Here is a 14,962-nt window from a genome sequence, read left to right on the forward strand (position 1 = left end):
AATGACGTCAGAAAATGGAAACATTTACAACACTTTTTTTATGGCCAGTTGGCTTCTCAGATCGATTAATCCGTTGTAAAAGGCGGCCTGTATGTGTACAATGGCATTAGCATTGTCATCTCAGTATTAGGAGTGCTGATACATCAGAATTATCCAAAATAGTATCTTGTTCAGTATTTTACCCCTGCAGCTATGGAAGCACAAAGATCTGGAGATGGGGCTTAACTTAAACTTAAACCTTAACAATCAGTAATCTGCCTTATTCATTCTACATTCATGTTCGTAAGCTAATAACACAATATTAAATTTATTTTGAAACATGTGCCATTGCTAAATTTTATTTTATTTTAGCCCTATTTTATTCCCAATTTTGATGTTTTGAATGCACCCTTAATCACTTAAAGTTTGGTTCAAAACAAAAAAGCATGTATAAATGACTTTTGCATATGTGTGAATCCAAAAGCTGTTAAACTAGAACTTCCGTTGCCCTGTCGACATTTTAAAACTTTGATGTGCTGAAGAATAAAAATGTCTTCAATAGTCCAAACATATCTGTTGGAACTGTCGCTTCCTATACAGACTGGCTCTCTGGTTTTAGGGTTATAAAATGAAGCACCATCAAACACTATGCTGTGCAGAGCAGGTATCTGTGAGTGTGAACAAGCCCAACACACACTTGGTGCACACACGCTGACACACTGCAGCCCTGTTACCTGCCGTCTCAGCTCGCGCCCCAAGTCCGCTCTCCAGTTACCTGTTTTCCTTCGCGTGAGTGTAAATTGTATTCATATGCTCCTGAGAGAGCTGAGATTGGAAAGAGACTGTTTTTGCAGTGATAAAAATCACTTGGCACCTAGCAAGGAGCCGGCATCAGAGCTGGGGACGGCGCAGAACAGTGGAGCACATCGCAGCACGGCCCTGGCACCGCGACAGAGTACACAGGCAGCCGCATCACAGTCTGCTACTTAACCGCCCAACTAATAGCTTTCATACTGTGTTTTCACAAGAAAGGAAGATCCAAACTGGAAGTCAATAAATGAATACTTTCCTGAAAAATCTGACAAAAAGTTTTCCCATCTTTAAGCAGCTGAGTTTCCATTATACTATAGTTTTGGTATCATAAATTTAGCATAACTAGAAAAAGAACAGTTCACTGTGGACCGAACCAGCGGTCCAGCAAGAGCAGACAATTTGTAACATCCCTTTCCTACTGTTCAACCTCTACTTGGAGCCCAAACTAGACCCACAACGTTTTGCCCCACAAAGAACATTTATGGTCCTTATGTTGTCTTATGGGAAGTTGTCTAAGCCTTTCATAATCCTATATTACCCCGACAGACGTCAAAGGGGTTTAGCTTTTATTTTCCTTTTGCATTAACACTATGTACAGAGCCAAATGAGTTTATTAAAAAGTGCTAATCCCAAGCAAACACCACTTATTGCCAAAATAAAGAGCCTTCATGCAAGCCTTTGATATGAAACTGTGCTGATATATGCTTGGCTGACCCTTGAAAGGTGTCCAGTTAGGTGTATCGGTTGGCGGTAGCACCATTTCTGAAATAATCCTATGTCTCTTTTCTAGCCTAGCTGCTTTTAGGAATGGGCTGTTTGGACAAGCTTAGACCTAGATTTCCTTATTAGAATTGTAAACTTGAATTGCCTGACAAATATAGGTTACGGAACAATGCCAAGTGCAAGCCAGGGGTGAAGGATTAGTTGCAATAAACCAACATTTGGAGTCTGAATGCCGACTAATGGCACTTAAGCAGGGTGCTCATAAGTCTCTGTATCTCCAGTCCCAGCCACCTACATTGAAAGCCAACCTGCCAAACCACACGGCTGAATGGAGCTATGAGATGGACAGAGTCAGTACTGTGTACATATGGCCCTCAGCTACCACAGAGGGCCGCAACTCAAGCAGGGGCTACTGGTGACAGGGGCCCAGTGTTACCTTGACCTCCAGCTCATTCACTGTGAAAGATTAAGGCCTATAGCCTACCAGCAAGATTTTGACAAGTACTTTCCATTTATTGCTTCTTCATAATGCATTTTTTATTAAAGAAAGTAGGAGTGGACAAGATTGACAAAGAAAATATATAGAAATGTGCTCTACGTGCCAAATGTCTTGATTGAAGTTCATGTCTTGCAAAAGAGATAATGTAAATAAAAATAAACCTCAACACTGCAGCTCTATTGTATACTATATATTTTTGATAATTTTATCATTAGAGACAATATAATCAAAACTAGTTATTTTTTGTAATTGGGTCAATATTGTCTTGTACATCTCTAAATTAAATATGTTAAAATATGATTTCCTGTGTAATAATGTACTTATGATGTGGTTTTGTCCTGTTTTTCATGCTGTTATGCCTCTTAAAACCTTTGTATAAGGACGTCAATCTTTTAATTTAAGGACTTGCTCCTGTTGAGGTTTGACCTAAACGCAGAAACCAAGGTTAAACCAGGACAGCAGAATCTACCTAAAGAAATTTTATTATTTTAATGTAAATAGAGGAATTCAGTGTTTTCTGAAGTTATTTGAATTGTTACATTGTAGTGTATTTTTGGGGGCGTCCCACATTTTAAACTGTGGAATGGACTGTACTATGTGTGTTACTGCCCTGGGAATGCTACATGTGACAAAGGTTTTCTGAATGTGAATCTATTGTTTTGTAGTTTCACTGATTTCACTTGGCTTTGGTCTGGTTTAGCTCTGGTTTGTTTTTGTTTTACCAAAGTAAATGTCTCTGATTATCGCATATGAAGTTTTTTTGTTTGTTTTTTCAAGAAGATACGCAGAAAATTGTCGGCTGTTTGTAGGTTTAGTTCAAAATATATTTGACTGTTTTTCATTCAGGTTTCACTTCTCTCCATCTTGTTTCATTCTTGTTGAAAGTGATCCCGTCTTCCCTGGAGCGGCCATAGTTGAATCCTCAGATGGCTTTGTGGTATCAGTTCCTTCCTGAAAGCTGCAGGTTTCGCTCTGGACCCGATGAGACGTCAGCGGACATTCCTGCATTCCTCAGAGTGACAAGCCTTTTAAATAACAATCTCAAGGATGGTTCTGCTTAGATTTTGTGTTAATACCATTATCAATGAATAGGCCCTTGAATTAGTAGATGGCAGTGGCAAGACAAAAAAAAACATGCGTTGCTGGGTATAGTAACTAATGAGTTGATTTGGCTCTTTTGGGTTGATGATTTGGCATTGCAGTTTTGTCAAGATTAGTTTTAGTTTAGCACAAATAATCGTTGTCCACTATCTGATTTCTCAAATTCAGGGTTGGGACCACTAGAGGTGTCGCTGTGATGATATATCACTTTATATATCAATTTAAAATTATGACATTGCACTTAATCTATTTCTGATTGGTAACAGTATAGTTTAGTGCAGGGGTGTCCTAATGTTTTTTTTACTGAGGGCCGCATTTTGCAACTTGTATGGAGCAGAGGGCCACAAACAACCCAACAATGTCGAATTTGAAAGTGAATCCTTCAAAATCTTGCATTTCACATATTTTCGATGAGCCTCCACACATTTAATAATACTTGTAACATTAACAACCGGTTGTTACGACTCCAAAATGCTTGAATTCGTTAAATTTTACAGTAAAAAGTGCTACTTTTAGTTATAGTACTTAGAAGGCAGCTGAAGGGCCAACAAAAATTAGTCTGAGGGCCGCATTTGGCCCCCGGGCTGTAATCTGGACATGCCTGGTTCAGTGGAATGAGCAACTCAAATAAATATAATACAACTTTTTTTTTGTAAATGTTGTTCTAATTGAAATTATTACAGATGTTGATTTAATTTTTCATTGGAGGTCTGGGTCGGTTGCAGGGATATTTTGGGGATTCAAAGGGCCCACTTAATGACAAAAAATCAGGATTCCACATTCCTCTATCCCTTAAAACTCCAAGATGGAATCATTATGCCTAAGCACATTGCCTACACTGGAACCAAAATCTGAGCAAACCAGGCGTCCCTTTGGTGCACGACTTACCTGGCACGACCACCTTCAGTCCAGCCACCCTCCATCATTCCTCTTGAGTCAACATAATACTGACCAAAGTCATCTGGTCTGGATCCAACACCCTGGATGGGCCAAGCTGCTCCTGCCCCTCCCCAGAGACACCACGCGGGCTCATGGTATAGGAGGGCTGTGAGGTCGGGGTCAGCGAAGGTAAGAAGGAAGTAACAGGAGATTTTTAATTACGAGCCACAGTGGTCCTATGTGGAGCTAGACGTGGCTTCAGGTTCAAGAAAGCTGAACAAACCAGGGCTTAGTACAGTTCCTGGCTTTTACAAAGAAAGCTTTAAGGTAACATCTTGGCAACACTTTAATTAATGTAAAATAGATCCAACTTCTCCACCTAAATCTCAAAATGAGGCAGCTTAAGTAAAGAGTGTACCATCCACTATAATTGGGATCCTATGGATTCACCCTCTTCTATTATAGGTCCGATGGCTGGCAAATCCAATTGGCACATACTAGGAAACGTGCAGTTTGAATTTCCCAAAGCAACATTTAGACTTTTGTACAGTCCAAAGACAACTTAATACAACACATTTTGTCATTACGGCCGCCATGTTCACTTAAAAGATTTTCTTGTTCCTTATTTAATTGCCAGATGTGTTTAATGCATGAACGCAAATGGTGATACTTTGAGCTACAGAAAGTAGATGTAGAATGTTGTTGGATTCTGGTGTTTGTCAGATGAAAATGCTAATTCAAAATGAAAGCAAACGGCCTTACGAGCAAAGTATTTGGCTGGAATTGCATAGAACAACATTAAAGCTCAAGTCCAGTGGAACACATCCATAATGGGTCTTTGTGGGTTTTGAAAAGCAGCAAAAAAAAAAAAGATTTAATATTGTCTTTGATTCTCTTGAATACATAAAAAAATAAGTATTTACAGGATAAATATCTATACCCTTAACTGCTACAAAGTGCAGTTTGAAACAAAGCAGACAATACATATTTTCCTTTAGAATAATACAAAAATAAAGGCACACAACTTAACATGTATTGTCTCATTCTGTTAATATTCTGAATCTGTGATGTTGTTGAGCCACTCTTACCTTCTCAGCTTATGGCAGGAAATCAGAAGAGGTCATTTCCTCACATTTGGGGCAGCGTAAAATACAAGTGTAGGGGGAAAAGACTGTTTGAGTACATTCGGATCAAACTTGTTTAAACTAATGATGATTTCAGCATACACTTGAGTAAGTATTTAAATGTGTAGCCACATCCTATACTGCTTCGTGGATTATTGTGTCCAAAGATGGTTCAAATTTGTCACAACTACTTTTACAATTGGATGATTTTTTGGTATGGTTAAGAACAAATTGGCTTTCCTTAGGCATAACCACATCTTTTTTATCAAATACATTTAAACTGTGCACCAGCCATAACCTCACAGAAAAATGCCAAACATTCAGTACAAACCTCAGAAAGCAATTGTTGGGGCAGAATCTAATGTGAACGTAAGTAGCTATTCCTGAAAGGCATCTGACTCTTATTTAGACTGGGTACAGAGCCGCATGGACACAATCACACTGAGCTTTGGGAGATATAGGCCAGCTCTGGGAAGCTTAGTCCAGATTTAGATGATCAGGATCTGGGATGAGGCCTAAAACCACGTGAAAGCTCATGAGGTGATGAGGCCAGATGTGTGGAATCATGATACCGCAGCTGCCTTGTTCAGCATCAGTCAGAGTTTTGGATGGCACATGATGTAATGGTACATCCTTACACGGCGAGCACCAACAAAGTTAGTCTGAGGTCATGTAGGAGTCAATACTCAATACAATATTATTACTACTGTTTTAAATAAGAATAAAGCACTTCTACTGTTTGTGCATGGGTTGCAACTGTCAATTGACCAATTACAAAAACAAAACAAAAATATGAAATCCAAAGAGCCATATAAACACAAACTTGATTCACATGATGAAGTGATTTGAAAGCATATTACAGACAGACTGATTGCCATATCTGACTCTATCTCTATTTTACCCAAGTACTGTCATACATCCCACTAGGGTTCACACTTTCTGAAAAAATATGTTTTAATACGGCCCGCAAAACATTTGTATTTATTCATTTCTGATGCGGCTGGAGCAAGTGCAGAGGGCTGAGAAGTGCTGACGCGCGTCGTGCACTAAACTAGACCCGAGCAGAGGTCTGAGTGGGAAAGAGACATGTGGTTTTCGGAAACACGTGGAAAAAAGAAAGGAGACGGTTTTGTGGATGATAGAGCCATGCTAATAAACAAAACAAACTTGTATGATGATGTTCTGTGAGGAAAACATCCAAACCAGTACAAACCTGGACAAATCAGGAGCCACAGGTAAAAAAACACAGGTCAGAGTGTAATAAAGTGTAATAAAGTGTGACAGAGTAACACTGCTGTGAGCTCTGACTGTGTCCACACTAATGTGAATGTGAATACAAATGCCCTCATTTGATCCACTACATGAATAATTTGTCACTAAGATAAGCTTAAAGTGTAACATTTCATATCAGAAATCATATCACAAGTCCTCCTGTTCCTGCTGCAGATGGGTTAATATGGGCTCAGTCTTTAACCTCCTGCAGATTTATGCAACATTGTCCACAAATGACTATCAGTAGTCTATATAAAGCTATTTATCTTTTATATATTTTTACGTTATGCTTGGCCCACAACCCAGCCTGAATATCGAAATTTGGCCCGCGGCCCAGAATGTGTTTGAAACCCCTGGTATAAAGCATAATTTTAGATGGCTGCAAATTTTTGCCGGTAAAATTTTCAACCTGATTAGCTACATTAAGAAAAGAAACACTGAGTCTACTTGCCAGACATTTGTCTATTTGAAGAATGTAATGGCGCGCAGCCTTGTATGTTGTTATCTTTCACTCAAATTGTATTTTTCCTTCAGAAGTATTTTAATTGCGTTTGCATTTACTGCACAGATGTCGATACGTTGTCAAAAGCTGGTCAAAGCTATAACACAGGCCACATGAAGTAGAGGAGAAGCCATGGCTCTTCACACCAGAACGCGCTCCGTCTGATTGGATTCCACTCCACATGACAGAAATAACCACCACAAGCACATCAAATCATCACACAGCAAAGCACCAAATCACCTTCAAACCACAGCTGCACCGGGCCAGAGCGGAAACAGAGCAGCACTTGCCAAAAGAAATGCAGCCTTGTTATAGGGTAATAATTTTAGTCCATGCTGCCCCCCACTGCACTGTCCAATAAGAGGAAAAAATGTGCTGCGCTGAGGCTGGATGTAATGTTTTGCTGCGTCAGAGCTTTTCTCCCCATATCTCTACCCGGATCACGAGAGCCGCTCCATCCAGGGAAGGAAGAGTGTAGCAATGGCACGAGCCACCCGCTGACAAGTGCCATTCTTCCAGCTTGGAAACCACACACACATCCTCCCAGGGCTAAACCCAAACAACTGCTTAGCATTAAGGTGTGGATCTGTCATTAGTTAGCTTGGCCTGGCTGGGTGAGACCATTGTTATTGTTCAAGCGAGGGCTGTTTGCACAAGCCATATCTTTGGAGGGAAATGGTACTCCTCTGCGGCTTTTTCAACTCAGCCTGAGAGGATTGGGTTTCCTCAGGCTTTTCCAAACTCTCCCTCAGACTGGTATTGTACTAATGCACATATTTTAATCAGCAAGAAAGGCTTCTGGGAAATGTGACCAGGGGCATGCAGCCACTGGTGTCTTTTACTCCACAGAACAAGGGGCACAGCGATTTTCTGATTGGTAGTCTGGAATCAGAATACATTTTAGTGTAAAGCATAGCTAATGCTTTAATTTAGTAGGTGGCGAGTGTAAGTTTGTATAACGGCTGGCCACATTACTGTAGTGTCTCTGTGACCTAAATGTGACATTCATTTAAGTTCAACAAATATCTATAAACACAACATCAACTATTGAGATGAACAAAAGAACAGTTAAAGCTGTTCATCTGAATGTAGAATAGCCGACTGTATTAGTAAAAGTGGATAATGTGCAGGTGGTGGCAGGAGCGGCCCCTGGCAGCAGGGGTCTGGGCAGTGATGGATGGGAGGTGGATGGTGCTCCTCGGGAGTTGCCATGGTGTTGTTTGATTAGTACAAGGAGAAGAGTGACGTTAGGTCAACACTAACCCTGCGTCCAGAGCCTCACATCAGAGAAGAAGAGCCACACACAGGGTCCAGGAGGCCATTCATCATATGTGCTCGGGAGAGTGGCAGGTCACACGTATGTGCAGGCCCGGCCGGGACCACTACACAGAACATTTCACCATCACTTTTGCACTAAAGTAATTCATTTACATTTGAGCAAATTCTTCTGTGCTTGGAAATATTCTGTTTGACTTACTCCCTAGCCCCGCCCACTCTTCTGTAATTACTTGTGATTATTATTATCTACACTCTTTATTATACAAATAGTGTTGAAAAAAGTTACCTATTTACCAAGTTAAAATCTGTAGCGTGCAGTGAAATCAAGAGGTGGGACTTCACAGTTTTCTTCCTCTTCTCGTCTACAGAATGAAAGCAATGAGTATTTCTCCCTCACTTCACAGATAAAAGCCTCTGATATCACAGTGTAGGACACACCTTTGTCACTGAGGTGAGGGTGAAGCCCATGTGAGAGCATGAGGACAGGAGGAAGAGCAGGTTTAGATGTTGACTTCCACAGTTTGCTCACATTTTCACGCTGTCGTTCCAAGTCAAGATAAGAAGTTTCCCGAGGCCTCATCCAGCATCTCCACGTTTGCTCATGACACAGAATGTTATGATTGGAGATGGGTTCTAGTTCATCCCAGAAAGCCAAGGTTCCCTAACTGTAAGCCACTACCATTCTGAAATATAGAGGTAAGTTCTATTATTTTGGCAATTCAGATAAACTGGACTGCTATTGATACGTACCATGAACATTTTCAGGAGATAAGCATGGCATAGTGTTACATTTTAAGTGTCATGTCTGAAATATTACTGTGTAACAAGTACCGGTAGTAGTATAATGAGTTATTAATGTTTTTATTAGTTGACTTGTAGCAGCGCTAGAGCATTACTGATGCCATACAGGGAAAAACATACATTTCTTACATACATTCCTTGCCACATCTAAAATGGGCTATCCAAATTGTTTGAATAGAAAGGAAAAGATTTAAACATCAGTCACTTCTACATTGTACATGTTTTTCCTGTTTTGTGATTTTAAGGCATATTTTCCCGTTCTGTAAATCACTTTAAATTACTTTCTGTAAAATGTACTTCTAAAATGCTAAGGTTGACCCTATTGTGACCTCTTACCCTATTAAACATCTTACCCAATAGAGCTCCTGCACCTACGTGACTAAATAATGTTGAGGACATCATAACGGCAGGGAAGAAACTAAGAAACTGCGGTAATGTATGACAACGAGACTGAAATTAACTGTTGGAGTCCATCTTTCTCATTAAATAAAGCCGTAAATAACAATACAACTTTAAAAAAATGTATTTAGCGGCTCTGCTCCTCTGCAAACACGCTCCGGTTCTGATAGCTCTGTGTAACTGCATACATCGTCCCAGCAGCTATTAGCACACAGCTTAACTACTGCCCTTTATTTGTGTTCAAAGTGAGGATCTCAAATAAGCATCGCACATATAAATAAACTCGAGCAGTCACCAATGTTAGGCTTCAGTGTTTGACAACCGCAGGGCTAATTGGTCGGAGAGTACAAATTACTAAGGGAGTTGGTGGGGCCGAATGGAAACAAGGAACACTGCTACATTACCGGAGAAAGGGTTAAAAAAAAAAGATTGTGGCTGCGCATGTGTGACCAGAGAGGTGAAATTAGCTGTACCTGACATCTGTGAGCTATTAAAAGCAACTTCAGGTAGCACATGTTGTCCACATTAGGCCCGGCCGAGATTTACATTTCCACATCTCCACAAAGCATAATAAACAATCAAATAGGCGGGGCATGGGAGCAGAGTCAGGCACTGATTGGACGCCGTGGTAGTCTATTATATGACAGAAGCCAGGTCAGAAATGGAAATGATCTTTTGGTTTTGTATAAAGACTTTTCATGAAAACAGCACTTTATGTAAGACGGGTTGCTTTTCTTACAAGGACAATAAAGTCTACCACGAATTCTATACATTTGGGTGGGCAATATTGAAAAAAAATGAATCTCTCTCTATATATATATATATATATTTTACACATATTATTTTAAAATTACCTCATAGAAATCCCTCAATAGAAGTCCCTTTACACGAGAGGTGTCTGTTTAGTTTATCTTTAATCATCTCTTTTTGCTGTCACTTTAATAGTTCTGTGTGTGTGTGTGTGTGTGTGTTTACATTTTCTATTATTTACAGTGTTATATGGACCATGTAAGTGTCCGAAATACCGAATGTATGAGGATGACGTCACAATAAAAAAATATCTAACTCAATTTTGATACTAAGGAATAGGCTCAATACTTGACATGACAAGAATTTTAAAAAATACATACATTTATATAATTTTTTTTACACAATATTTATGCATTTATGACACAAAACAAATCATATACTAGTGATTTTAATCATAAAACAAATCATATACATGTTCAAACTCATTGTAAAACTATTCACAAAAAGGTAAAAGAAGTTTTGTAACTTCTTTAATCAATACATGTCAAAATGAGAATCAATTGTGATACTAGTTTTAGTATAGTATAAATATGATTTTCTATAGAGTACTTTGACAAGCCTAATAACTTTTTTAGTCCCTTTTATGTGCAAAACTGGGTAATTTTAAGTACAGTAGGCTGCTGCACTTTATTGAAAATGTGTTTCATTCCCTCTGTCAGTGAAGCAATGCCCACAGGACGACTTCAGAACTAAACGCAAAGAGTAAAAGAGAGAGAGAGAAACAAATATCTTTAAAAAGTCTAACAGACCTTCCTGTTTTATTGCTTTACGCTGCATTTTTCACATCTTGCCCTAACATAAACTGTCAGTTTCACAGATCAGCATCTAATTCCCAAACTGTGATAAAGTGCTATGTATCTTTTACCAACTTTTATTTCAACGCTCACAGCTTTTACAAGGTTGAAAGTGGGGCGGAAAAAATTGAGCCGTCAGCAAAGTGAGTAGAATCCAACATTTACCGGGTTTTTGCTCCGCTATTGGGCACAGGACAAGCAATACAATTCATCCAGAAGCCGATGTCTTGACAGTTGAGTGCAGAGGCAGCTTCAGCCTGCTGGAACTGCTTCTGCCCACTCTGCCATGCACTGAAGCCACTGGGTTCCTAGGCATCTGTCTCCCCCTGTTGACCAGGGTGCGAACTGCACTGAAATGCACAATGAAACAAATGCAAGCTTAGCTTACAAAAAATAATTCACAAGTAAAATACAGTACGGCTAACAAACGTTCACCTTTTTTAATTCAGTTTTTGTTGCAGGTTTGTACGATTGTGAATAATTTCTCATTCGCAGATGAATCCCAGCTAAAATGACAGCCTATTTCACGAGTCCGTTTTATGCTGTAATAAAGTCCCGACTACAAACTGGACACCGTGTATGTGTGAATATGTTTCATTTGTGTGCTGCTTTGGAAAAAGGGGGATGAAATTGGCTCAGATTCCTTTACTTTGGCGTCACGCTGGTTCAGCCAATCACCGCTGGGCTTTCCTGTGCGCCATGGTAACGTGGTTATAAAGGCAGCGCGCAAACCGGAGCCGTCCAAAGCACACTCGACTTGGGGATTGTATTCACTTGGAGATTTCAGGACCGTCCGAGGCACCTTTAGCTTCTGCTGAGTTCTTCTTCTGTTTTTTTTTGTTTTTTTTACATTTGTGGAACTGTTGCGAGAAGAGAGTTTTGTTTGACAGTTGTAGAAACGTGGACATTGTTTTTTATTTTATTTTATTATTTTAAGTAAAGAAACAGACGTACCTGCAACTTGAAAGAACACTTGCTTTCCAATTGAACTTCGAAAAAAGCGCGTATTTCAACCGCGTTTAGTGCCAAATAGTTTCTTTCTGTTCTTTTTTACCAGTTTAATTCGCTTCCACTCACGTTTCGCGTATGAATCTCCTCGACCCTTACCTGAAAATGACGGAGGAACAAGACAAGTGTCTGTCTGACGCGCCCAGTCCGAGCATGTCCGAAGACTCCGCCGGCTCGCCGTGTCACTCCGGCTCGAGCTCCGACGCCGAGAACACCCGTCCCTCCGAGAACGGGCTGCTCCGGGCGGACGACGCGCTGCTCGTCGACTTCAAGAAGGACGAGGAGGACAAGTTCCCCGCCTGCATCCGCGAGGCCGTGTCGCAGGTGCTCAAGGGATACGACTGGACGCTCGTGCCGATGCCCGTGCGCGTCAACGGCTCGTCGAAGAACAAGCCGCACGTGAAGAGGCCGATGAACGCCTTCATGGTGTGGGCTCAGGCGGCGCGGAGGAAACTAGCGGACCAGTATCCACACCTGCACAACGCCGAGCTCAGCAAGACCCTGGGCAAACTCTGGAGGTAAGAGCAAACTTGTTTCTACTCTTGTCAGAAGTGTGCGGGTTTAGTTTGGTTGACGTCGCACGTGGTGAATGAGGGATTATTTTAAAGACAAAACGTGTCCTTCCGCGCAGACTGCTCAATGAGGCGGAGAAGCGTCCGTTCGTGGAGGAGGCCGAGCGGCTCCGGGTGCAGCACAAGAAGGACCACCCGGACTACAAGTACCAGCCCCGCCGGAGGAAGTCTGTCAAGAACGGGCAGGAGTCTGAGGACGGCACCGAACAGACCCACATCTCTCCCAATGCCATCTTCAAAGCGCTGCAGCAGGCCGACTCACCCGCCTCCAGCATGGGAGACGTGCATTCCCCCGGGGAGCACTCTGGTAAGAAGAGAAGGCTACTTGTGTGCCAGTCACTTACACTTGAATCACTGTCACACATTGTAGGCTACTTTTCAGCCTAAGATCCCTGTGTGGCAGTGAATTAAGAAGTTTTCCTCTCTGTTAGCCTATTCATTTCAGTTTTAGAATGGAAGCCTGATGTAAAATGTATACATAGATCAGACAGTTGCTTCGAGCAGATGCTAAAGTAATCCATTTGAGTGTGTAAATGTCTACAAATGTGAGTGGAGCCTGGGCAAATCTGAATTTATAAGTGCAATAATACCCTCTCTTTTTTATGAGCTACGCCTACTTTTATGGTGTGAAATCTCCAGATTTGCGTTAAAAAAGTGGCGTTTAATAAATCACCTGTGCTGTTGTTGTGTTCTGAATAGAAGCTAATAAAACTATGCTTGTTTTTCCACTCCAGGCTCCCAGGGGCCTCCCACTCCCCCCACCACCCCTAAGACAGACGTCAGCTCTGGCAAGATTGACCTGAAGCGCGAGGGGGGCCTGCGCTTACCGGAGGGCCCCGCCGGACGCCAGCTCAACATCGACTTCCGCGACGTGGACATTGGCGAGCTGAGCAGCGACGTCATCTCGCACATCGAGACCTTCGACGTCAACGAGTTTGACCAGTACCTGCCTCCCAACGGTCACCCGGGCAACGCCAACAGCAGTGCGGTGACCTACACGGGCAGCTACAGCATCAGCAGCGGGGCCCCTGTCAGCCCGGGGGGAGCAGGGGCCTGGCTGTCGAAGGGCCAGAGCCAGGGACAGCAGCAGCACACGCTCACCACGTTAGGCGGCGGCAGCTCGGGGGCCAACGCGGCGGACAACCAGCACAGAACCCAGATCAAGACGGAGCAGCTGAGCCCGAGTCACTACAGCGACCAGCAGGGTTCCCCGCAGCACGCCTCCTACAGCCCCTTCAACCTGCAGCACTACAGCCCTCCGGCCTCCTCCTACACCTCCTCCTCCTCCAGAGCGCAGTACGACTTCTCCGACGCCGCCAACTCCGCCTACTACAGCCAGAGTCCAGGTCTGTACTCCACCTTCGGCTACATGAGCAGCCCCAGCCAGCGGCCCCTGTACACGCCCATCGCTGACAACGCCGGGGTGCCGTCCATCCCCCAGAGCAGCCCGCAGCACTGGGAGCAGGCACCCGTTTACACCCAGCTCACCCGGCCCTGAGCGGAGGCACCGCACGGACAGGACTGTAGAGGTCACACACGGTTATGTTTCTGAGGACGCCATATCTGAGGAGCTGAATGACCGTCACGTAGGCCTGTCACGATAAGTACTGTATCCACTTCAAAAACATGAAAGCTTTTCTTGCACTAACAGGAAACTTTTAGGCCTATATTAACATTTCCGGTGAGTGTTGATTAAGTCATATATGACTCATAAAAGTACGAACTAATTGACCATTTTCCTACTTTAGTGTTTTATGGTTCAGCAGCACAAAGTGGTTTCAATATCAAAGTTTATCTTTATATTTTCTGTAACATTATTAAACACATCGAACATCAACGTGTGTTATTGTGACAGGCCTGAACAGGACATTCAACACACATTTTCAACTCTTCTTGACCAGCACAATATGGCAGACTTCTACAAAAACAGTTGCTGTTGTGGTCGCTACAGCAACCCCAAATCAGACACTTGAATTGGAAGGAGGAGCTGGACTTGATTGGCTCACACCGTGCCTTATTATTGTATCATGATAGAAGCTATATATATTTTTAGAGAGACTAATGAGATTCCTCTGTGAGGACTTGTGGATTGTGAATATGTACTGTGTATGTCTTTGTTTTTTCTCATATGCTGGCAGTTAATGAGTCTGGGTTTGGGGAGGGAGGGGTTTGAGGGATGATTGTTAAAATATTGCCCAGTCATGTATTTAAATATTTTGTCCTTGTTTATCCTTAGTTGTTTTATTTTGTTATTTATTCCCATTTCTGTCAAAAAGCATGATTTGTCTTGTACATACGCTGGTCTTTTTGGGCCTTTAACCAATACCAGTGGTGGAAGAAGTACTCAATTTTGTTATTTAAGTAAAAGTACAGATACTGAAGCATAAAAAGTAATAGTTTTTCACAGA

At 42.0% G+C, this 14,962-nt stretch overlaps 1 protein-coding gene across 1 annotated transcript; it reads left to right on the plus strand.

Annotated features, from left to right (window-relative positions):
* The first annotated feature begins 12,015 nt into the window (after positions 1 to 12,015).
* On the plus strand, positions 12,016 to 14,962 carry LOC140369157 (transcription factor Sox-9-like). The gene is made up of 3 exons (XM_072456419.1): positions 12,016 to 12,500; positions 12,614 to 12,861; positions 13,289 to 14,962. Exons 1-3 carry the CDS (start codon positions 12,061 to 12,063, stop codon positions 14,050 to 14,052), a joined length of 1,452 nt encoding a protein of 483 aa, XP_072312520.1. The 5' UTR covers positions 12,016 to 12,060; the 3' UTR covers positions 14,053 to 14,962.

The sequence above is a fragment of the Eucyclogobius newberryi genome, unplaced genomic scaffold (assembly GCF_026437365.1).
Source record: "Eucyclogobius newberryi isolate DKJ021-1_F unplaced genomic scaffold, fEucNew1.0.hap1 SCAF_20, whole genome shotgun sequence".
Classification (NCBI taxonomy): domain Eukaryota; kingdom Metazoa; phylum Chordata; class Actinopteri; order Gobiiformes; family Gobiidae; genus Eucyclogobius; species Eucyclogobius newberryi.